General features: G+C 31.1%; 1 protein-coding gene across 2 annotated transcripts in view; it reads right to left on the bottom strand.

Moving 5' to 3' along the window:
• Positions 1-2,649: 2,649 nt before the first annotated feature.
• Positions 2,650-24,787, bottom strand: part of Cap-H2 (Chromosome associated protein H2) — a 43,906-nt gene continuing 21,768 nt past the window's right edge. For both annotated transcript variants that reach the window (XM_067273604.1, XM_067273605.1), the window contains exons 12-15: positions 7,024-7,125; positions 6,768-6,937; positions 6,484-6,639; positions 2,650-3,888 (exon numbers count right to left, since the gene is read on the bottom strand). In XM_067273604.1, coding sequence (XP_067129705.1) covers positions 3,775-3,888; positions 6,484-6,639; positions 6,768-6,937; positions 7,024-7,125 — 542 coding nt within the window. In that variant the 3' untranslated portion in view covers positions 2,650-3,774. The remainder of the gene's footprint in view (positions 3,889-6,483; positions 6,640-6,767; positions 6,938-7,023; positions 7,126-24,787) is intronic.

Below are 24,787 nucleotides of genomic sequence, written 5' to 3'. Positions count from 1 at the left end.
CTCCTGGCGGACTCCTCCCGGAGGGGAGCCGCCGGCAGGCCGCCGATTGTTTAACGTCACTAGTTATTGATTCATGGTAGTTCTTGAACAAAAGAAAAAAAAGAAAGTGGCATTCGACTGCGTGTAATTTCTTGCCTTTCAGTGCGCTTTTTTAAAATTTGTTTGAAGACTTTACCGCAAGATGGCAGCACTAGCAACTACGGTGCCGTATGCATGAAAGCATTAAAAGTATGATAATTTAAAAACTATAACTTTCTTGTTTTTCGTCTTCGGTCCAAAAGTAGGGTATCGTTGAACTCGTCTCGGTTCCCTCAGTTCAGATATATACTCAAAGTCCTGAAATTCCACAGGGAGTAATCTATACAACTTCCCAAATGATAAAAGAGTTTACACGTATACTCGTAACAAATATAAATATTTATTAATTATTATTGGCATATTTGTTTTCATATAAAAAGTATATTGAGTCAAAACCTGTTAATTTTAAGCATGTGGCGCATGCTAGGCAGCCCAGAGAATTCGCCCCTGAAATTTAAGAATGAGTTGTGTACTTCAACGATTTGTTGAAAATTCTTCCCAGTGATTTTCATATTGTATAAGATACAGTGATACATCGGTTTCGTCGATAATCCGTCCGAAAATAATCGGCGAAATCCGAAACCGAGGCAATTATTTCCATATGAATCAATGTAAATTCAATTAATTTGTTCTAGACACTCCAAAATACATACCAAAACACATTTATAGAGAATTAATATAGTGTTAAATACAATAAGAAATTAATATAAAAGACTAATCTAAAGGAAAGCGATGGAATTGTTTGACTAGACGCGCGGGGTAATGTCTTGTCTTATAGAAACTATTTGGACATGAGCTTCTAGCCTATATCGCCCCGTGGTAAAGTGTGTCGTAATTGTCATGTAATAGTAAATTGTATGCTTTTATAATAATCATATCGTGGGGAATAATGCCTTTCGGGAGGTCTGTTTAAGGGTAAATGCCCCTATTCAGGCATTACAGACGTGGAGAAAACCCGGAAAACTCCACGCGGCAAGCCCGTCCTAGCGAAGCGCGAACCCACGACCGAACTCAGTGTTCAGGGAACGGAAACTTTGGCCAATGGTGGGCCGTCGCGGGGTAATGCTCACACAAGGAGAAATAACGTCACACTGAGCCGGAAAACGCGTGGGTCGCCCTTTGTTTTTGCAAAATTAGCAGCGATATCACTTGGACACGCCGACGAAATCCGAGGCAATCGACAAAAACCGAGACAGATTTTTAGCGAAAATAATCGACGAAACCGAAAACGACGATAATCGAAGTCAACGAAAACCGAGGTATTACTGTATTCACATTTTCAGAATGTTTACGAAGAGAGTAATAGATGAGGAAAACCAGCTATTATTGTATCGTATAGAATTCTCAATTTTGAATTTTTTAAACAGAAACTTCGGTAACTGTTCGAAATCTGATATTTAAAATTAAACTCTATATAAATTTGCAATTCTTAAATATAATTCTGTTTGGTGCAAATATTACTTTGCATAATTTCTATATATATATAAATTGAGAATGGGTGGGTGTCTAGTAAAGTATTTCCTATAATGCACGACGATGCGTCACGTTTATAAATAGCTAAATGTGAGAAAATTAATGGCTGGATCGTATAGTTCGTGTTAATATCGTATTAAGTTCAGTGATAAATAATTCTTTTTTCGATATTTTTATAAAAATAACAGATATTTTCCAATTTATCTTGACCTGAATTTAATTACAGAATTATTAACTGAATTAAGCGATTTTTATCCTAAAAATGAGCAAAATTTAATGGCATAAATTATACAAGTAAAAGTTAACAAAGTTCAAATATGTTTTTAATCTACAGTACAGGAGGGTCTAATGATGTGTTCACTTGTTTATAATCGATCAGCGCCGCCGTAACTTATCCGTTACAATTCCCAGACACGCACCTGTTATCAAAGAGTTGACCGTTACGAGATTGACGGTTGCGATTTGCGCTGATCGATTATAAACAAGTGAACACATCATTAGACCCTCCTGTACATCTTTGTATTACCACTGAAGTCAGTCATTTTGAGCGTGTTCTCTAACAAAAATTACCTTTTTGTATCTATCCTTCAATGGTATCTTTATCCCTTAGAGTCAAGGATTATTTGTATGTTATACTAAATCGTCTTGAATTGATTCCGTTCGGAACAAGCCCACATATATACACTTGTGCAATGATAGAAAGATCTTTTTTACTCCTAACAAATGTTTACATGGGACAGACTGCTATGTCTAAACGTAGGTGTTCTGTATTAAGATACAGTATCTTATTACAATACACATTACACATATGGTATATATATATAGGTTTATGTGCGTCCTTGGGAACTGTACAGTACTTCTTTATCACATACCATTATGTTTGACTTATGATGAGAGTACCAAAACAAAACTCTGTCATAAGTTATATTTTATATGAATTATCATAAAACTCAAATATTTCTAATTGCTATATAAAGTTTAAATTTGTAAAATATTTTATTATTTTATTTTACATTATTTTATTTCAAAAATGATATTTTGCTTAATAATGTTGCATTATAATCAAATAAAATCATTCGTGACAGCAGATTTTAGAATTTATACAGGTATTTACAATTGTGTATAAATTTCTATACATCAATTCTGAAGTGCTATTAAAAATGTTTAATAACTTATAATTGTAAATTTATTTATACACAACAGTGTAATAACAAAATATTATATCTGCATTTATATTTTTTTACCCTCTCCACCCTGTGGGCACTAAGAGGGCCTTTTTTTTATCATACCCAACTTGGGTTTGGCCAGGCCGCAATGGGATGCTGGGTGGTAAGGAATGGGACCCAATATATCTAGGAAGAACCATCCTCAAAAATTCCTGGGTTTTACCACTCACCCAGATTCATTCCTGGATTCCCAGAGAAGTACACTGACACCTTAACTGCTTGACCATCTGGCTATCAAGGGTTGTTGGATGGTGAAGCAGGGTCTAACATGTCCAGGATGGTCTGTCCATGAAAAACTCCCAGATTTGAACCCAGATTCCCAGAGCAGCAAACTGATACCTTAACAACTTTGGCCATCCAGTTGTCAGTATTTATGATTTATAAAATCTAGATTCTATAAAATATTTCATTAAGAAAACAAAATTAATAAAATATTAATAATGTTTTCAATTCTACATTAATAAATAAATAAAATACTTTATTTTCAGGAATATAAAAGTTTATGATCTTACCCAAAAACATTTTAAATACAACCTTTAATATAATGTAGACAGCTTACTATACAAGAGAAAAAACAATTACCTGTACAAGAAACAGAGAATGTAACTCTGTTATTAATACTGACAAATGTTCAGATTTTTTTTTTTCATATTTAAATACAAATAAAATAAATTTTGGTTAATATTAGAATATAAAAATATATATGTGTGTATAATTCATCTAAACTAAAAACATTGATGGCTTAAATTTCAAATTTACTGGACAGAAGAGATGCATGTCATTTCAATTCTTTCAGTTTATATTTAAAATATTCAATTAATGTGTGTAGTTTTTTTTTGACACATTTAAAATTTTAAGGCTGATTATATTGTATATTTTTATACAAATGATGTTTAATGTGGTAGCTTTATACATATAGAGATGATTGAGGCATAATATATCTGCCCATCAACAGATGAAATATTAAAATAATTACAATCACTATTTGTCATGAAATTCATGAAGTTTGAAATTCGTTCAGATTGTCATGATGCCTTTTCCGAGACAATAATGTGAGTTCCATTGTATCCATATTCTCTCCACTCGTTATGTGAACATTATAATTGTTGGCCTATAGATTAAAATTATATAAGCAATTTAATTATATTTATATAAAAGTAATAATTAAACAATTAAATTATACCAAACAAACAGATTCTTTATTGGACTGTAAGGCTAAATAATTATTAAGCAATTCGGCAGGAGGCAGATCACCTGGGTTCCATCTGTTGTTATATAAACTGAAGTGCCAAAAAATTAGAGACATCTACCTAATAATATGTAGCTTCTTCTTGAGCCTGAATAACAGTGGCTATAAGATGTGGCGTAGACTCTATGATATATCTGAGTTGTTGTACAGGTATTTCAATCCAGACATATTCAATGGTTCTCCATAATTCAGTTGCATTTGTTGAATAGTTCTACAAGGATTTGAGTAACATTTGCACAAGGTCCCATAAATACTCAATACGTTCAAGTCTGGTAACCGAGATGGCCAAGGGAGTAGCTTAAAATTTGTCGAATGTTCTCAAACTATTATTATGCCACCCATGCCCTGTGGAGTAATATTATTCTGCTGGTACAAATTATTACTGTCAGGAAACATAGCAAGCATAAGGGGTACAAAATGTCTGTCACTAGATTAGTATGCATCACACCTGTCAAAGCTGACTGCAGTCTCACCATTAGTCTGTTGATGCCAATAGAACACAATCCAAACCAGAATGAAGCTGCCACCAGCTTGCACAACACTTTGGATTCATGTAATGGTTGCCATAAACAAACACAGCTTTCAGTTCGAATGAGCTTAAAATGAGATTCATCTGACCACATAAAGAACATCAAAATTGAACATTGATGTTCTTTGGCCCAAGTGAGGCACATTGCCTGATGCCTAATGTTATAGTAATACCAGAATTGGTTGGCAACTACCAAACCCCAAAGAATGCAGTGGATTGTACTGTGGATTGACTGATGAGTTCAACAGTGCCCCTGTTGAAGTCTGATGTGATTTGGCACAGAGTTGCCCTTCATTGCCTGGCTATTAACCTGGTTAGCCACTGGCAGTCACATTCTTGCATCAGTCATGGGTGCCCACACTGCACATGCTGCTGATGTCTGTCCAGAATTTAAGTATTCTAGTAAACCCTTGAAACTGTTGCACAAGAAAATCCAAGAGCATTGGCCACCTTGCTGTTAGAGTGACCCATTCTTCTTGCTCCAAGTTGTTCATGATCAAATGATGATAAATCCTTTACATAGCCCATTGCTACTCCAATCAAGCTCATACATAACTGACAGGTAACATACCTATGATGTCATATGCAAATGTTTCAACTCAAAGCATTTCCCTTACAGGTAGACAACATTGCACATGCTGCTGTCTTTAATTTTTTGGCACTTCAGTTTATAATACAGTAATAATTTAATTTAAATTTAGCCTTATAAACTGATAAAGAATCTAGCTGTTTGTTTGATATTTGTAGTAATTATTGGGTTATATTTATTATATATATATATTTATAAAATTAAATACAAAATTCCTTTTAAATAAAAACTTAAATTCCCGTAGCTAACCATGACCAGATTACACATTAAGATAAACAAGATATTGCATAGTCTTTATGATACAAGACTATTGTAGGTCTTATTACATGTGAATTTGTATTTTCACAGATGATAAATAGTTAGGTTAACCCACTCTAGTGCCACTGAACATGGTTTACAGATTTCTCGACCTTCTGACATTTCTAAACATAGAGAACTACTAAATGCCACTCCCAAGTTTTCACATATTTTTCTCAATTTCGTCCCCACTTTTTGATATTTTTGGAATCAGGACCTAAAACATCAAGAAAATGCAATGCAATGCAAATTTTGACTATGGGTTTTTGTATTTTGCAAAAACCCATAGTCAAAATTTGACCAATTACAATACTTTCCATGTAACTGTCAGAAAAGTGAAATTTTTCATATTACTATTTTATTTAGTTATGTTTAATACTGATGCAATAATAGTTTTTGTTTCTTAATTAATAATGAAATAAAACAAAGCAGCTTTTAAAATAATTAGTTCATTTTTAGTTACTTGAAAATTCCATAATCATGAATAACATCAGGTTTAAACAAAGAACAAACATTGTCTACTGTCAAAAGTTTGTAAGGAATGGGAGATTATTGAATAGTTCAAAACAAGTTAACAATAACACATCTCCAAACTAAACAAGTAAATAAATAAAAGATTAAATATACAACACCAAACCTGATTCAAGGAGTCTATAAACAACTTACTAGACTCCTTGAATGAGGTTTGGTGTTGCATGTTTAACAATGGACATGAAATGTATAATTGTTTACTAGTTAACATGAATAAAAATTACTTTTTGAGCATAGAATTCAGTTATTTAGATGAAAATTTTTGTAATAATGGCAGATTACTAAATTTATTTACACTGGTAACAAATTCAAGAAATTATAATTTAACATGCAAAATACTTTATTACATTATATCAGACTTAATATAAAACTGTGATTATATCAATATTTTAAATGACTATTTTATTTATGCTTTAAAATTTAAATAACCATTTTAAATTAAGAAACTTAATCTTCTTTCAAAATATACTTTATTAAATTGTTGAAAAATTAAATTTGAAATGTTACTTACTAATTGTAATGTGGCCAAAAAATATCTGCAAATTTCCCATCTTTTCTTTTTCTTACACATTGTAGAAAAATTTACTGTTTGTTTTCGATTATTATTACTATAGCAGTCTAATATTCTTGTTCCATAAACATGAATGTCAAAAGGTTCATGTTTTTCCTATCAAAATATTAAAATTTCTATAATTAGTCCATGAAAATAGATGTATTCCTGTATTTAATTAATAAAGGAATATTTCTATTTTACTTATGTACACACACACACACACCATAAACTTATCTACAAACCTCTTCTTGCAATTTAGGTTGTATTTTATCTTCCCATTCATTAACTCTACGTGCAAGTTCAGTTATCTGGCAATATTGAGCAGCACTAGACAGATAATTTTCAACATATTTCTGTACAAGTGTTTCATAACTAGAAACAACTTGAATGTTTTCAGGCTTAACACTTTCTTCTAAATTATTAAAACAATCTACATTATTCATTTTATCTTTCTATTATAAAAGATAATATAATTTTAAAATTTTACCAAATACATACCTACTGATTTAAAAATTTCTATTGCATCTGTTTCTAATAGATTTGGAATATCGTTCATAGGTTCAAAATTATCACAGACTGATTCTGCACGCTCAATTTCAGCTAACAAAAATTAAACAAAAATGTTATTAATAAAATAAAATTTAATTAAATATTCATTATATATTATAAAAACTTTTAAAAAGCTTAATGAAATTTTATAATTTTAAGGGATAGAAGAAAAAATAAACCAGCAACAAGTTTCTCAACTTTTCCCTTTCAGCATTTAAAATTTTGGTAACGCCATCCGTTATCATATTTTATTTTTAAAATTTTATATTTTTAACTATTATAAAATGGTGAAAAGTTTAATTTTGAGGGTAGAGATGACTTTTATAAAAAAATTCTAAATGAAAATAATGAGTAAAATCATCATTAAGTCTAACTCTACTGGAGATACACACGACCCCTTTATCTCCCCACCTCGTTGACCTTTAATCACCAAAATTTAATAGCATCAATCTAAATAAACAAACCTCCCTGCAAAATTTCCAAAATTTTTGACGAAAAGCACAGGAGTTATTAAGCTTCTAAAAGAATGAACAAAATTGTGCCCTCTCCCCACACAGAAATTACCCAAAAATTTTTTTGCATTTCTTGATGTTTCAAGATCCCGAGTCCAAAAATGTAAAAATGTAGAGAGGGTCATTTTTTTGCCTGATTGCCATACTTTCCCTTTGTAATAACAGTCGGGAAAGTAAAAACTATGAAAATATATCAAGAATTTTTTCAAGCTTTTTCTGCCCTGAGGACACTAAGAGGAACTTTCTTTATTCATTCCCGTATTCAGTTCAGTCAGTCCTGTAATGACGGCTGTCAGATGGTGAGTGACAGAATCTGACATATCTGAGGCAGCACTCCCTGGAGAGATTTTGACCATCCAGATTAAACCTGAGTCTCATAGACCGGTGGCTGATGACAACTGCCTTGACCATCTGGCCAACAATATATCAAGTCTAAGAAACTAAAATATTTCTTAAAATCAGAACAACATTAATACTTTTATAAATGAATTTTGGTATTTGACATGATACTTAATATACAGAGGGGGGTGCGAATGTAGATATATAGTTGTTTTTATGGGAAAAAACATACAGGGAAAAAATAGAAAGGAAAAACATTTATTTTTATGTACAAATTAAATCACAAATAAGGAATACGAACTAATAAAAGATAATAAAAATAATAATAATGAACACAAACATTTGTATTTCTCAGATTCTCAACCGTATACCTACTTTTGCATCCTTCCTGTACACACACACACACACACACACACACACACACACACATATATATATACACATATATACATACAGTCGAGTCCACATAAGTTGACATTCAGATAACTTGACACCATCGGTTAAGTAGTCAGTTTTCTGTGGTCCTGGCCGACTTACATAGGCATTAATGTTAAAAAACTCCAGTTTACTCGACACCGTTTAACTCGTCACCACTGGATAAGTCAACATACTTTTGCTGTCTCACACTCCGATAAGTCGTCACCCCCTCCTGAAAAAATGAATTCACTCCGCACGTGTGGTGCAAACTCATTTTTTTTCAGGAGGGGGAGTCGATTTATTTATTAATATATATATACATAATAATAAAAATGCCTTAACATTTTATGTATTTTTATGTATAAAATAATAACATAAACAAAAAGAAAATATACAATCTACATCAACATCACACCAGAATCCAATTTTGCATTTTCTCATGCCAGAGGAATTAAGAATCCTTAGATGTTACTTGCCAACAATTGACAATTGCAAAGATGATGTTTTCAAGGCGTTCATGATCATTGAAAAAGAAAGTCCAGACAGTTAAGTGCTCAAAACAAACAACACTAAACGAATTTTTCAGTTTTTCATCTACAGAGTAATTGTAAATGGAAGACACAATGTATTATAAGCCTATACTACTGTTTAACACACTACTGTATTTTCCTAATTGTAGTTTTGTGGTTTTTTTCTCCCAACTTCGCTTTAGTCGTTACATCGGATAACTCGACACATTTCCACTTCCCCTTGGGGTGTCAACTTATGCGTTATGCGGAGTTAACTGTATATATATATATATATATGTGTGTGTGTGTGTGTGTGTGTGTGTGTGTGTTAATCCGACTTTTACCAAAATTTGATCGTTGATGTCATCATACTTGCTCAATAATTGTTGTCATCTACTACCTCCTCTTACACTTTCTTGACAGCAAAAATGATGCATTCCTGTGATCCGCTGACCTCTTAGCCAAGCGATGTCATACTGACATTAAAATTGATGGCCAAAAAAATCAGTCGTCACCAGTCCTACAAGAGAAGTCATCTCCAGCTCCTTACTCCATAACGTTTGTACTGTGCCTCCCACTTGGATTAACTTTGTCGTCCAACGGACTTATTAAGTGCCTCTTATTTGGATTAATGTTGTCACAAAAACGAAACACTTAACTGCCCCATAACAAAACTAACTTCGTCGTCAAACTCAAGACAATTCTAGATTTCACCTGTATTCCCAGGCCAAGGAGGTTACTACGTCTACTAGTGAATCATCCAACTTCAGGTATTTATCACCACACGAACAGCATGTGAACTCTCTCTCTCATGTGACCCCGGGAAATATCTAGAGATATTTTTAGTTTGATTCATTTTAACTCGTTAATGATAAAGAATGTATAAATTTCTATTTTTCAAATAAATTGTTTAGTTAACCTAGTCTCTGAGTGCATCACTTCCTGCTTGCTAACTTTGTGGTCTCCATCCCAAATCCAATCGCACATTCACGCAACTGCTCGTGTGACCTATTTTCTAATCCAACTGCCGTCGTGGCTTCCATGTCAATTGGGACACGGTGGAGTCGTTCCTGACAGGGCATCGAAGAGGTGCTGACCCTCCAGTCACATATATATGGTATATGGTAAAAGTGATTATGCATACTCACCAGTTCATAACGGTAAATATGATAAATCATACTTAATTAATCAAATTTATCAGATATTTATGCATAATCACAAGCCGAGAATGGTAAATTTGATAAATAACGCATTCTCATTGGGTAACTTTTGTTATAATGAGATTTATTTAATTTACTCTCCAGTAGATGACTGTATTGTTTGATAAAAGAGTTATAATGAAAATATAAAAATATAACCTGTGAAAAAGTAATGATTTATTTAAATCTATATGGGCATTGTCAGAAAAAATCCAAAGTACCTAGAAAAAGTTTAGTGATTTCTCCAGTTATATTACAAGAAATGAACTCTAGATGTTATGAACTCTAGATAGATCTCATTGATGTGCAGTCCCAGCCAGATCAAGATTATAAAGTTCATACTTGTACATCAAGACCATCTTACAAAAATTTCTTCAGCTTTGTCACTTGAAAACTAATGTGCAGAGGAAGTGGCCCATAATTTTAAGGGTCTCCAGTGTGTTACAAAGTGACAATACAGTCAAACCTGTTTTTATGCGGTCTTTTTTGTGCGATTTTTTATTTGTGCGGTATAGTTGGCAACTAGTCTCGTGCGATTCGCCATGTCTCACGTTGACTTATTATAGCTAAATGAACTTATTATAGTAATATTATTGCATGAATATGCGAAAAATGAAATAATTTATTTTTTAAGTCAAAAAAACAGCACCTGGATAAAAATATGTAAAACAGACGATAGACCAGACGATGCAGTCAAGTGCTGACATCTGTTGTCAATAAATTCTATTTCGTACGGTTTTGAGTTATTTTCTATGTGAGACTTTTTTATGCGGTCCCTATTGACCGCATAAAAAAATATTTTTTAAATTCTGTTGTGAAAACTATTTTTTATAGCCACTCGTGAAGTTTCATGCGATTTTTTTTATGCGTTTTTTTTATGCAGTCCCTATCCAACGCATAAAAACAGGTTTGAATCATAAATCCTGTAATCAAGTTATAGAAGAAACTTGTGAAATGTGGACTTAGTTGAACATCATACATGGCAAAGTGAGGCATAATCAGTCTCAAGGTTCAGTTGAACATGCAAGCCAAGACATTGAGAAAAAATGCTAATTTTTTGGTTAGAAAACAACCAAACCCAGCACTGAATTGAGGGATTACAATTTTTGGAGATCATGAAGAATAGATCATATCATCAACATATTATGTTTAGGTCCTTAAGAAGCCATATTTGGTTCATCCTTAAAAGTTGGGCTGAAGACATCATCCCTTCCTAATGATGCTGTAACAGATGTTTGCACCAAAAAGAAGCTACAAGAAATAACTGAATCACTAGATAAATAATAGTAATAAATTAGAAGAATCCAACAAAAATATTTCAGAGAAAAATATTGAAAATGAACAGCCCAACCAACCCAATGACCCAATGTGACTATCCCAGAATCGTCAACCAAAGTACTATCTAGTATGAAAGTGATCGGTCTTTCTACATCAAAAACAGAAAGAAAGAAGTTGAGAAGTGAGTGAATGCAAAGGCAGGTTTAGAAGCTCAAGTGAAGAAAATGACAAAAGTATCAGAGCTGAAGTTTCCTGTAGCCAAAAGTAGAAGATACAGTGAAACTAAGAATACCAGATGTGAATAGGGCAAGAGCTGATCCATGAAATATATTGGCAGTAATATTAGCTAATGAAAATGATAGTACTCTCACTTGGGAATAACTTTGTATAAATTGGGAATCTTTCACAATTTTATACCTGAAACCAGTTTGTGCTATGTGATGAACAATTTCTTACAGTAGAGAATGTATCAATATCACTCTACATCTTAGTGAGCAAGAGAAACACTTCAGGTCAGGGAAAGCAAAAGTACCCATGTAAAGGAAAATTGTAATTCAACCAAATGCACATGCAAAAAAAATGAAAAATTATGTAACTCAAAATGTCATGATAGTTTACCATGTTTGAATAATCAGTTCAAATTATTACAGTTCTATATTTTTTCCTAACAAATGTTTAATATTTTTGTGCATAATTCTAATATTAATTTAACAAAAATGTATTGTTGATTTATTTTATTAAAATTTGTTTAAATCCAAAAGTTACTTTATTAAAAACAAAAGATGAAAAATTTCATGATATTTATCAAATTCATTGCCAGTAAAAATGAAAAATTCTGGCATATTTATCAAATTAACCAACTTCATTTGGGAATTATGTAAAATTGCCAGTAAAAGTGAGAAATTTATCAAACTCATCAATATGATTGGTGATTATGCATTATAACAGGCAATTATGCATAATCACTTTTACCATAACACACACATATATAAATACAAACTAATCTCAGACTATAGTATCAAAATCATTTGAAAAATTATATATAGAATATTGCTAAATAATTTAAATATGTTTGAAATCATATTATACAATCATTTAAATATATAACTTAAAATCAAGAATATATTCTAAAAAATATGCAGAAATATGTAAAATATTTTAAAATGTTTTTGAAATTTAATTCATTAAGCAAGCAGAAACATTACTTTTCAAAATAATTAACTATTTTTAATTATGTGAATGAGAAGTGATTTTAAAATAATAAATAATTATCACTTGAAAAGTTTTGAAATGATAGCAAAAGTTTTCAAGCAAAATTCAATTCCTCCATATGAAAGTTCAAGTAGGCTGTTTTTCTCATATTTAAAATAAAACAAAAAATACAAATGTTATAAGACAAAAATATTTCAGAAAATAAAAAACACTCCAAAGCTAATATGAATAAAATTTGTTCAAATTATTATAACATTGTCCAGGCAATGCCATGCTTACCTAAGCCTGGCATTGCCTGGACAAAAAATAAGAACAAACATAAATAACAACATCTCAAAGCCTAAGTCATATATAATACAATGCCAAACGATCACCTAAATATCAGGCTATAACAAGTAAGGTTATATCTAAATTAATATACTTCTGGAAGCGAAGGCTCGCTCGGGGTTTGGGTGGAGTAACTGGCAAGCGCACGACACGGCAAGCGGAGGTTGTGGGTTCAAGCCCCGTCCCAGACAAGTTCTTTTATTCCAGAAGGTTCTAAATTTATTTAATAATTTATTTATTTAATTATAATTATTAATTTTCTTAAGAGATGGCACCTAACGTCCACCTCTAGTGTCAAATTGCTTTATTCTAATCATTTAACTAGCCATGTTATAGCCCGATATTTAGGCGATCGTTTGGCATTGTATAAGAACAAACATTAAAATTATTAGATTATTTCATACTTCTAACCCTTCTATTATATTACCTTATAGTATTTGGTTATATAATTATAAAGGTTTATCACACCAAGTGACCAATCTAACACATTTTTAAATTCTTTAAATTGTGTACAGTAGAGAAATAAAGAATTTTTAAAATGTGTTACAATGGCCATTCGGTGTGATAAACCCTTACATAAGATAACCTTTGTTTTTATACAAATCAAATACTATAATATAAGAAACATTAAACTGAAAACCATATAAAGAGTTTGGTTATTTTAGCCTACCATTGTCATGTTTATTGTGATACTCGGATGGTATGAAATGGCACAATTTCATTGGTCAAGCATTTTTTCTAATGTTAACTGTAACAAACTGTTCCATTCACAGCCAAATATCAAATGATAATCTGCCAACAAATTCAAATTTCACAAAAAATGGACCAAATATTTAAACTTGGCATCCAGAAAACCACTTAAACCATATTTTGTGCTCGTCAGTAACCTCATATAATGTAATTTTCCTATTTGCATGCCATTATATCATTATACTGCTGGGTCTGATAGGAAGAAAGGAATGTTGCAGAAGGGGATTGAAGTAAATTCGACCAAATGTAGTGGTTGATCTCCTCTTGGAAGAGAGGATGGTCAACGACTATTAATTGAACCAGTCTACTATTAATATTTGAGAAGTGATCCATGTTGGATAGGTTGTGAGGCCCTGCATGTAATTGAAGTTGCTAACCTTAATTTCCAAAAGACTTCATATAACTAGTTTAAATAAAAAAATTCTTGTAAAAATGTGAGAATAATTGCTTTCGTGTGATCCCATAAAAAACTGGTGAAACCAGGTTGAAAAAGTAAAGCTCAGTAAAAACAGCTAAGTAAAAGAAACTTTTGAAACTTGCGGCATAAAAGTAGTGGATGCAGATTTGACAGTAAGACTCAACATGTGTATAAAGTGTACTGTACATTACACAGACTACAACTACGGAAAATTTTGAACAAAAGCAACATTGTCATTATAATAAATAGGAAAAATAAACATCCTCACAGAAAAAGATTTCAAGCTCTACTTTGTGCCTTAAAATCATTGCATGTACAGTACATTAATTTGACTGAACATTAGAATATCTTTAAGCAATATCAGTGAAATAAGTTTGTGGCAATAGGTTTATAAGTTAATAAGGAGAGATGAAATCATGAGGAGGCACAGGGTGCAGGGTGTCCAGGTTTCAGAGTAGTTAAGCATGTCCTTGTAAATATCACATTTACAAAAAATTATTAAAATTGATTTGGTTTATTTGGTTATGGCAATGCAACATGTGAGCAATCTACTAATGAGGATGTATCCTGGAAAGACTTTTATGTAAAGCTGGCTCCTATTTAGGTGTTACTAACATGAAGAAAACCCAGAAAACTCCACAACCGGTCTGTTGGTGATGTGCAAACCCACAACTGCTCACTGGTGTTTGGTGGTTTTATAGACTAAGTTGTTGGAGAGTACTTATTGGGTTTCAATTTGAAAAAATTGTAGAACTATAAATTTCCATTGTTGTCCATCTGTATCCTTCATTAAACTTGAGAACAGAGTTAGATAGATCAACATTGAGACCTGATATGAAAAGCTTAAGAGCTGAAGGCATTGATTAATTATATATGAACTTCTGGTTTGCACTGCAAGTCACATTATTTCAATTCAAGAAATTTTCCCTGAATAGAGTTAGAAACATAACCAGCATGACTCTATTGCTAATAGGAAGTGTATGATGTATAGGAACAAAACACTATTCCACTCCACACAGGCAAGTGCTATGTGCTACCTGTCGCAGTAATGGTGTAATGGCATGTCTATTTTGCATTATATCATTGTCACAGTAATTAAGTGAATATAATATATATTTTTAAAACTTACATTCTTTTTTGTAAGAATTATATAGAATTTATTATTTTAAATTTTTTGCTAATAGCTGGCACTACATGTAAAGCCAGAAAATTGAATGCAGACAAAATTAATTGATATACAAAAATCTAATCAATATTTTGGGGTGGGATGTATGACATTATTGAAGTTAGAAGTATGTATACTTAACTGCCAAGTTTTGTAGCAATTAGCCAAATGGCTTAAGTATGCATAGAGAACAAACAAACAAACATCCTCATTAATATATACAATATCCTTCATATAACATGGTTGATATGTTCTGAAAAAGTGTTATGTTATGCAAATCCATGCTATACGAAACAAAGGACTAATGCAAAACATAGGGTTACATTCCAGAAGTTAGCAAAAGTATACTATTCTTTTTCATTATAAGAGAGATAGTTAGTAACGGAAGCACTAGGTTATTGCCAATCGCCGGTAATCAGCACGATTTTCAAGTCGGACTGTGTCGTGCTGAATCGAACATTTTTGATATTAAATTTACTTCTAAAGTATAATTTTCATGTTTTTATATTCTTCAATATATTTATTTTGTTTGTACAAAATGCAGAAATAATTTTTAACGATACGATAGCCTCGATTATTATTATAAAAATTTTCGTTAGGCTTAAAATCGACAAAAATTCAACATGAAGCGACACGCAATGGAGAAAAATTCAACACGAAGCAACATGCAACGGAGAAAAATTTGAACATCAGACAGGTTAATGTATTTTTTCGTACATAATGGGTAATCGGAACAACCCCAGTCCCCAATTGATTCCGATTTTCGACTCTCTACTGTATTCTTTTTCATTACTTAGAGAAATATATTTATTAAAGCAATCCACAATTACAATTAAAAGTACTGTTAATTAATAATTTTAGTTAAACAAAAGTGTTTTCTTTTTTCAAAGCATCATTGTCTTCTAAACTTTCATTAATTAACAAAAAAAGTTATCAGCAATGTCTTCATTATTTTTTTTATAATAATTTTCTATGGACGACAAAATAAAAATATAGGTATACCTTGAGTTACGTCGTTCCCGATTATACGTCGTTTGTCAAAAAAAGTATATGGAAAAATAAAAATCAAGTTTAAGTCAGTTTATTCAACTTTAAATCCGTCCGCCATAAACATTGAAGTCGTAATATCACTAGAAAAGTGTTGAAAGCACATAAAATCATATTAAAATATGTACATTTACAGTAAATGTTAATATAATCATCATAAATCCTAGGGAATGAACCATGAAAACATCTGTGTTTCTGTGTTGTCGTCTTATTTAGCGGTCTTTAAGTGCTCATTATTGGCGTTTAGTTACTTGTCGTAACTACACAAGTAAATTCGACTTACGTTGTTTTTCAACTTACGTCGCCTCTCCTGGAACCAATTACCGATGTAAGACGAGGTATACCTGTATGTTATTAATTGAGAATTTGTTCTAGCGGGTCACGTTTGTTAAGTCGAGTGATTTTTTCCAGAATTTGTGCTCAAATATCGAATCGTTCAAGTACCAAAATACTGATGTATTTTGTTCATCAGCTTTATGAATAATTACTTTTCTACAATTAAAAATAAGTTTCATAACACTTACCTAAAAATGTTTATATAGACTTTACTAAATGCAAAGATTAATCTATAAAAACAAAACAATGTGAGTGTTAAAGACTAAAATCTGAAATCAACAACAATGACACCTGGTTCATAGGAAAGCTAGGACAAGGAAGAAAAAATTGTACTACCACTTTTCATTAAAGTAAACCTGACAAAAGGCACAAAACAAATTGAAATTTCAATATTTTAAAATCCATGGGCAAATTTGAGACAACACGTGCACTTACTTGAATAAGAAAAACCATCAAATAATGAAGTTTCCACTTAAAAATTGTGAAATTTAATATGGAGAATTTCCAAAACTGTGTTACAGCAAAATCATGTTCTATGAGGGATATCTGTATAGATATATTCTTTGGCTTTTTGATATATTTTATCATAATTTTATAACTAAAGAATAAAACATTTAATTATAAAGCTGACAATCTGACGACAAAAAATTTAACTTTTAATAACAATTTTTAATTCTTCTTTATTTTGAAATTTTATTTTTGACATATTAAACTATATACAAAATGTTTGATTATATGTATATTAAAAGTTCTTGACATAACATACATAATCTATGTATGTTATGTCAAGGAGATTTTTGTTAGCTGAACTCCTCATAGATTTCTCAGCAAATTTGAAGGAACTGATTATAAATATAAACAACTTAACTATACCCAATACATTGCAATAGCCCCCCTTTGGAAATTGAAGATGAGTTATTGAAGAAATTGATTGTTTATAGATAAGATTGGTCTGCGAATGTACACTAAGCTTTTTTCCTGATCTATATGTTCTGGAGATAGTAGGTTCCAAAGTACCAAAATTTCCCTTTCACTTTGTATAGGGAATTAACCCTTAGCCTGCCGTTTGCCATGCCCCCTTATTTTGTAAAACGGCCAAGGGCAAAATAGGTGAATCAGGCAATATTATTTTAAAAATTCACCAAAAATTAAATTATTATTCTATTCATACGAAAAAAATCACATATATTTAACAATATAGTTAGTTTTAAATATGACATTTTTCAATAAAGTTTGTTTGAAAAATTTATGAGAAAAAAAAAAATATCATATGATAACTGACATTCAAACTCAAAAATTTGTTACTTTTTGTCAAAATTAACATTGTCTGGCTACTTCATTCTTATTGTTACTGAGCCAGAACGATGTAGAATATTATTCTGTACAATTTGATATAACATTTATACATGTATGCGTATTCGTTGTGAAATTATCGCAAATTATATCAAACATTTGTTCGAAATCTGAACTTTATTCTGCTTTCAAATAATATAATGAACTAATATACTTTATTCATTTCATATCAAACAAGATTATATATTTTTGTAATAAACATAAGATTACCAGTAGCAATAGATGTAACATTTGCTGATATTTTAAATTAAAAAAAAAATTAAAAATTAAAAAAATATATAAATTATCAGAACTGAAGGTCATAACTTAAATATTTATAATGCATTAACATATTATAGCTGAATAAACTTATTATAGCATTAATGAACTTATTATAGTAATATTATTGCATGAATATGCTAAAAATGAAATAAAAAATTATCAGAAAATGAAAAATTAAGAAAAAAGACCAGTAATTAAAATTTTTTAAGTCAACAAAACACCACGTGGACAAAAATATGTGAAACAGACGATAAACAAGACGATACCGTCAAGTGCTGACATCTGTTGTTGATAAATGTCATAAAAATCGATTGTTAACAGGGTAACGATCAATCGGTACCCTGGCCGGGTAAGGGTTAATAACAACTTTTTCAACATTGAAATTTTGCAACAATTCAGTGTTGGGTTCATCAAGCCACCAGTGTATATAGTTTATAAATAAATGTGTGGCTCTGATATAAGACTTGCTTGATAAGATCGATGCTTTATCCCACAGGTACTGGGATAAAGTGATTGTCTGCTAGTAATATAGAGTTCAGCATCAATTATCCAAATCAATTGGGGACTGGGGTTATTTGGAAAATCGATTTTTCGGATAACCGATTATGAACAAAAAAATACATTATTACTATAGTATATTAGTATATCCCAATAATAGTATATTAATTATCCCATGTTGAAATTTTTCTCTGTTGTGTGTCACTTAGTGTCGAATTTTTGTCGATGTTAAGCCTAATGAAAATATTTATACAGTAGAGCGTCAAAAATTGGCGTCAATTGGGGACTGGGGTTGTTCCAATTAGTCATTTGTTCCAATTTCCGACTTTGTACAAAAAAATGTATTAACCTGTCCGATGTTCAAATTTTTCTCCATTGCGTATCGCTTCCTGTTGAATTTTTCTCCGTGGCGTGTCGCTTCGTGTTGAATTTTCGTCGATTTTAAGCCTAACGAAAATTTTTATAATAATAATCAAGGCTATTGTATCGTTAAAAATTATTTCTGCATTTTGTACAAACAAAATAAATATATTGAAGAATATAAAAAACATGAAAATTATACTTTAGAAGTAAATTTAGTATCAAAAACGTTCGATTCAGCACGACTCAGTCCGACTGAAAATCGTTCCAATTTCCGGCCATTTCAATTACCGACGTTCCAATTAACGACGCTCTACTGTACTAATAATCATGCCTATTGTATTGTTAAAAATGACTTTTATTTTGTACAAACAAAATAAATATAATGAAAAATATAAAAACAAAAAAAATTTATACTTTAGAAGTTAATCTAGTATCAAAAATGTTTGATTCAGCACAATATTTTTTGCTTTGTCTGATTTTTAGATATTATTCTTGCTTTGTATGTTTATTTTGAAACTATTAATCTTAAAGTACCTTGTTATTTTAAAACTCAACAGATCAAAAACATAACTTAAAATTTTCAGAACATTTTTAAATCAAAATTTTGTAATTCTGAATAAAATTATGACATTATCTTATATAATTTCACCAATTAATTTACAAATGCATTAATATTACAAGTTATTACTTAGTAATTTAAGCTATTTCTAAAAAAACTGTCAGTTGGCATATACTTAATGAAAACAGTGAAAACGTAATCAAATTATATTCAAAGCAAGACCTGAAAATAACATATGAAAGAAGCTTCAGTGCTTCGATAAGAATTATTGCAAATTTCATTTAGAAGATCAATAGCTAATTCTATGAAGAATTCATTATCTTGAGTTTGAGATTACGAAAATCATGTGATCTGATGAAAACAATCTGTACTATGGTTAAAGCTATAAGTATGCATTCTATCATGAATACGCATGTGTATTTAAAAATCTTTAAAATTATTGAAACAACAGACTTTTGTGAAAAATGTCCAAAATAATTAAATGCCAAAGAGATTTCTTCCATAAAAAGAAAAAAAATAAAAGGAATTCTATCTTCATTGGCAATGCGTACAATGTCTGAATGACCTTGAACAGACATTCAATAAATCAACAATGTATAATTGGTAAAACTGAAATTGCCATGTGGGCATGAAAACTTTGTTATAAACATGTAATGTGATGACAGATTTTCAATTAAACAATATTTTTGCAAGTCATCGAACCAGATAATGACTGAATTTTTTATTCTACACGTATTTCAAATTACCAAAACTAAAACATATAAAAAATCCTATTCTTTTAGCTGTGGGACTAGAGTTGACATCGAATTATGTAATACTTCAAATTATCCAATCTTGAAATAACAAGATTTTACTGTACTCTATGAGATGGGGCCATATTCTGGTCATGTATCTCCTGTCTCTTCTTTCACCGACAGATGACGTCAAAGCGAGAGACGAAATTGGTCTCTCATACAAAGTGACGATTCTGGTCGTTCATAACGATCTCATCTTTGTTGTTGACGTCACAATTCTATTTGGTTGATTATACATGTTCGGGTTAACTGCGCGCGCAATATACGGTATAGAATTTTAGCCAATGAAATTGTAAAATTTTTGAAAATGCAGAGTACGTAATCATAGATCACGTGGCAAGGAAAACACGTAATTTCGACAAAGTTATGTTATTTGTTTTATAACGTTTTTACAGATTGTAATGTCAATTTGTCTCTTAACAAATAAAAATTTTAATAACCTAAGTTAGAAAAGCATGTGTACTTAGATATTTTTCGAAATATTACCATCTAATTTTTCCTTAACTATCTAACAAGGAGACCCTACGGCTTTGGGGAAACGGATTTTGATGGTTTTCGATGTGGAGGTAGTACACCATGTGAGTGTACTACCTGTAAAATACTAAAGTGCAATACTCAAATGCAATCGAGAAAAATGAACTCAAAGTTTTTTAGCACTTTATGTATAAGTTATGCATACTCTCGCTCGAGCGCGCTGTGGCGTGAGTGGTAACGCTCCTGACTCGTGCGCTTGCGTTCTCGGGTTCAATTCTCTTGTGTATAATTTTTTTTTTATTCATAAATTCTTATAATGTATTTATTTTTTATTATTTATTTATTTTAATTTAATTTCTACTGTTTCAAGCCTAATATTTTTACTTCGAAAACCCACCTTTTTCAAGTTGAGAGAGAACTATTAACACTTATGCCGGGTTTGAACATGGGTCTAGAGTCTTTTTCACTCACTCTTTAACTCTTTGTTGACCAATTTCCACGACCCCTTGTTTACTTTTAGTTTGTAAAACGACCGAGGGCAATACTGGTCAGTCAGGAATATTATTTTAAAAAATTCACCAAAAATCAAATCATCATTATATTTGTATGAAAGAAAATCGCGTACATTTATTAATATCTTTAGTTTTAAATACGACATTTTTCAATATATTTTATTAGAGAAATTAATAAGAAAATATATATATATCTCTCAACTGACATTTAAACTTGATAATTTTAATTTATTGAAGCAATATTATATAATTACATATCATTGTCAGGTACAGTACATGATCCTGAATGATATTTATGGTAAAAACAATCAAAACAAAAATTCCGTCTACACCAAGAACAAGAAATAAATGCTGCTTTTTTACAATTGCAAGGTATTTGTAAACGGTCTGATGAGAAACACGCTTCATTTACATTTGTAAAAAACTTTCTTATATCACAGAGTCCACTGGCATACCAAGCATATTTTATCATGTCGCAAAATATTGGTGCTGATAATTGATGATGGATAATCGAATGTATTTTCAGGCAATCCTCTCGAGAATGAATTTCATAATTTTTGTCCAGTAGTTCAGCGTTATTTTGTAATCATTTAATGAAATTTTTTATTTGTCTATAAAAATAGACATCACATGGTTGGACTAACGGAGTACATTTTGGTGGTATAATTTTAATTGTGCATGTAGGCATTTTTTCATCATCTTGGAATACTTCATCATACAATTCTGCTTTTGTTTGTCCTGTCCATGAGTCAATGAGTAGAAGAAATTTATTCTTCTGAACATATGGCATCAAACATTTTGTCAGAAAATTAGTATAGAGATCAGTGGTCAGTTTTCCTGATTTTGATGATGTGACGGTAACATTTGTATATTTTTTTATATATTCTTCCACGTTTCTCTTTATTCTTGGCCCAAAATTACCTGTAGGCTCTTGTAAACAAATATAAACATATGGTAATAATTTTCCGGATAATGTTATACCGTATTGTGCTGTATATGTGTGTGAAACCTTGTTCATGTCTTGTGTTCTTACAAACACTGTTTTACTTCCTTTTTCCGTTAATGTTCTATTAAAATTTGATTGGTATTGACATCCTGAAAATGTAACAAAATTATGATGTCTTATGTTTTACTTTGATTAAACGTAATAATGGAATATAAAGTACTTGATTTATAGTTAAAATTTTTATTTACCTGTTTGATCTGTATTGATGATGAAGTCACTATCAAAGTTTGATATCAATCGTTTTGTTTGAATACGAAACGTTTCTGCAGAGGCCAGGATTTCTTCCATGGTACATGCTTCTTTTTGTGATACAAATTTGGTAATTTTTCTTTGACAAATGTGGTGTCTTCGTTTGAATTTATCCACCCACTGGTTTGACGCTTTAAATTGCAAATCAGGAAACTGACTAGCAGCAGCTAAAGCCCATTGCTGTAAATTTCTTGTGGTCACTTGTTTATAATTTTGTCTCGCTTCGACAAAGCGGTCATACGTCCAAGAATCAATCAAATGATATTTATCAAAAATAGTTCCACCACGTTCAATATCTTTTTCCCATAATTTTAAATGATCCATTTTTTTCAAATGACTACATCCGTTTTTTTTGTAAAGTTTGTAGTTTCCACGTAGGGTGGGCTTTTGCTACTTTTAAAACTTTGATTTTATATTCCAGTGAAATATATTCCTTCATTCTATATTTTTTTTCATCAGGTACATAGTCATCAGATGAGTCATCTTTAACTGCTTCGAAATTTCCTTCTATACACTCTTCTTGAGCAGAAATCAATTCGTTATCAATTATAAATGTTTTTTCATTCAACACATCCAATGTATTATTGTATAATTCTGTGCCTATCAGCATAGCATCTTCAGATAGTGTATCAGAAGATGTTGTTGCAATTAAATTATTTTCAAAAAGTAAACTCTCATAATACACTACTCCATCTTTAAGCCGCTGCTTCGATACTTCACTGTATAAAGAGTGATCATCTACAGTTTTTTCGTCACAATGTGAAGAACTTGCTTCTCTTGATGACATTTTTGTAATTATAAAATAACTTTTCAAAATAAATTTTACTGCACAAATACGTCTATTCGTGTCAAAATTCAGAAATGAACTGTTATATAGAGCTGTACATAACAATATTCTATGTCTTTCTAGCGTAGTGCTAAAAATAACTAGACAATGTTAATTTTGACAAAAAGTTACAAATTATCAAGTTTAAATGTCAGTTGAGAGATCTATATATATTTTCTTATTAATTTCTCTAATAAAATATATTGAAAAATGTCGTATTTAAAACTAAAGATATTAATAAATGTACGCGATTTTCTTTCATACGAATATAATGATGATTTGATTTTTGATGAATTTTTTAAAATAATATTCCCGACTGACCAGTATCGCCCTCGGTCGTTTTACAAACTAAAAGTAAACAAGGGGTCGTGGAAATTGGTCAACAAAGAGTTAGAGTGAGTGAAAAAGACTCTAGACCCATGTTCAAACCCGGCATAAGTGTTAATAGTTCTCTCTCAACTTGAAAAAGGTGGGTTTTCGAAGTAAAAATATTAGGCTTGAAACAGTAGAAATTAAATTAAAATAAATAAATAATAAAAAATAAATACATTATAAGAATTTATGAATAAAAAACAAATTATACACAAGAGAATTGAACCCGAGAACGCAAGCGCACGAGTCAGGAGCGTTACCACTCACGCCACAGCGCGCTCGAGCGAGAGTATGCATAACTTATACATAAAGTGCTAAAAAAACTTTGAGTTCATTTTTCTCGATTGCATTTGAGTATTACACTTTAGTATTTTACAGGTAGTACACTCACATGGTGTACTACCTCCACATCGAAAACCATCAAAATCCGTTTCCCCAAAGCCGTAGGGTCTCCTTGTAAGTAAGATTAATAGTTCATAGTTCAGTAATTGTTGTAGAATAATTAAAAAAAAAAAAGGAATTCGGTGTAGGTACTGGAAAAAAATCAGAAGCATTTTCTCTCTTGAAATATTTTTTGCTGAGATAGAGAATGTTCTCTAATATGATTGTACAGCACAAGTAACATCGAGTCGTCCATATTGGATGTAACGAAATCGAGGCAAAAGACAACTATCCGCTTGTCTCTGATAAACAAGAGAAGCTAAGAGAGAAAAAGTTGTCCATAATCACATTTAGAGAGACACGATGATCTCTCGAGACATAAACAAATGATTAGCCAATCAGCAACTGGCTTGTGAAAGACAAGAGACGAGAGATGATGACCAGAATAGGGCCCATGGTCTTGTTGTCTAGCACAGAATTATTATTCAAAAAATTAAATATCTTCTAATTATGTAATTTATTTATTTGCATTAAAACTATAAATGATAACATATCT

The sequence above is a fragment of the Centruroides vittatus genome, unplaced genomic scaffold (assembly GCF_030686945.1).
Source record: "Centruroides vittatus isolate TY-2023 unplaced genomic scaffold, ASM3068694v2 contig_484, whole genome shotgun sequence".
Classification (NCBI taxonomy): Eukaryota; Metazoa; Arthropoda; class Arachnida; order Scorpiones; family Buthidae; genus Centruroides; species Centruroides vittatus.
This window is presented reverse-complemented; position numbering and strand designations above follow the sequence as displayed.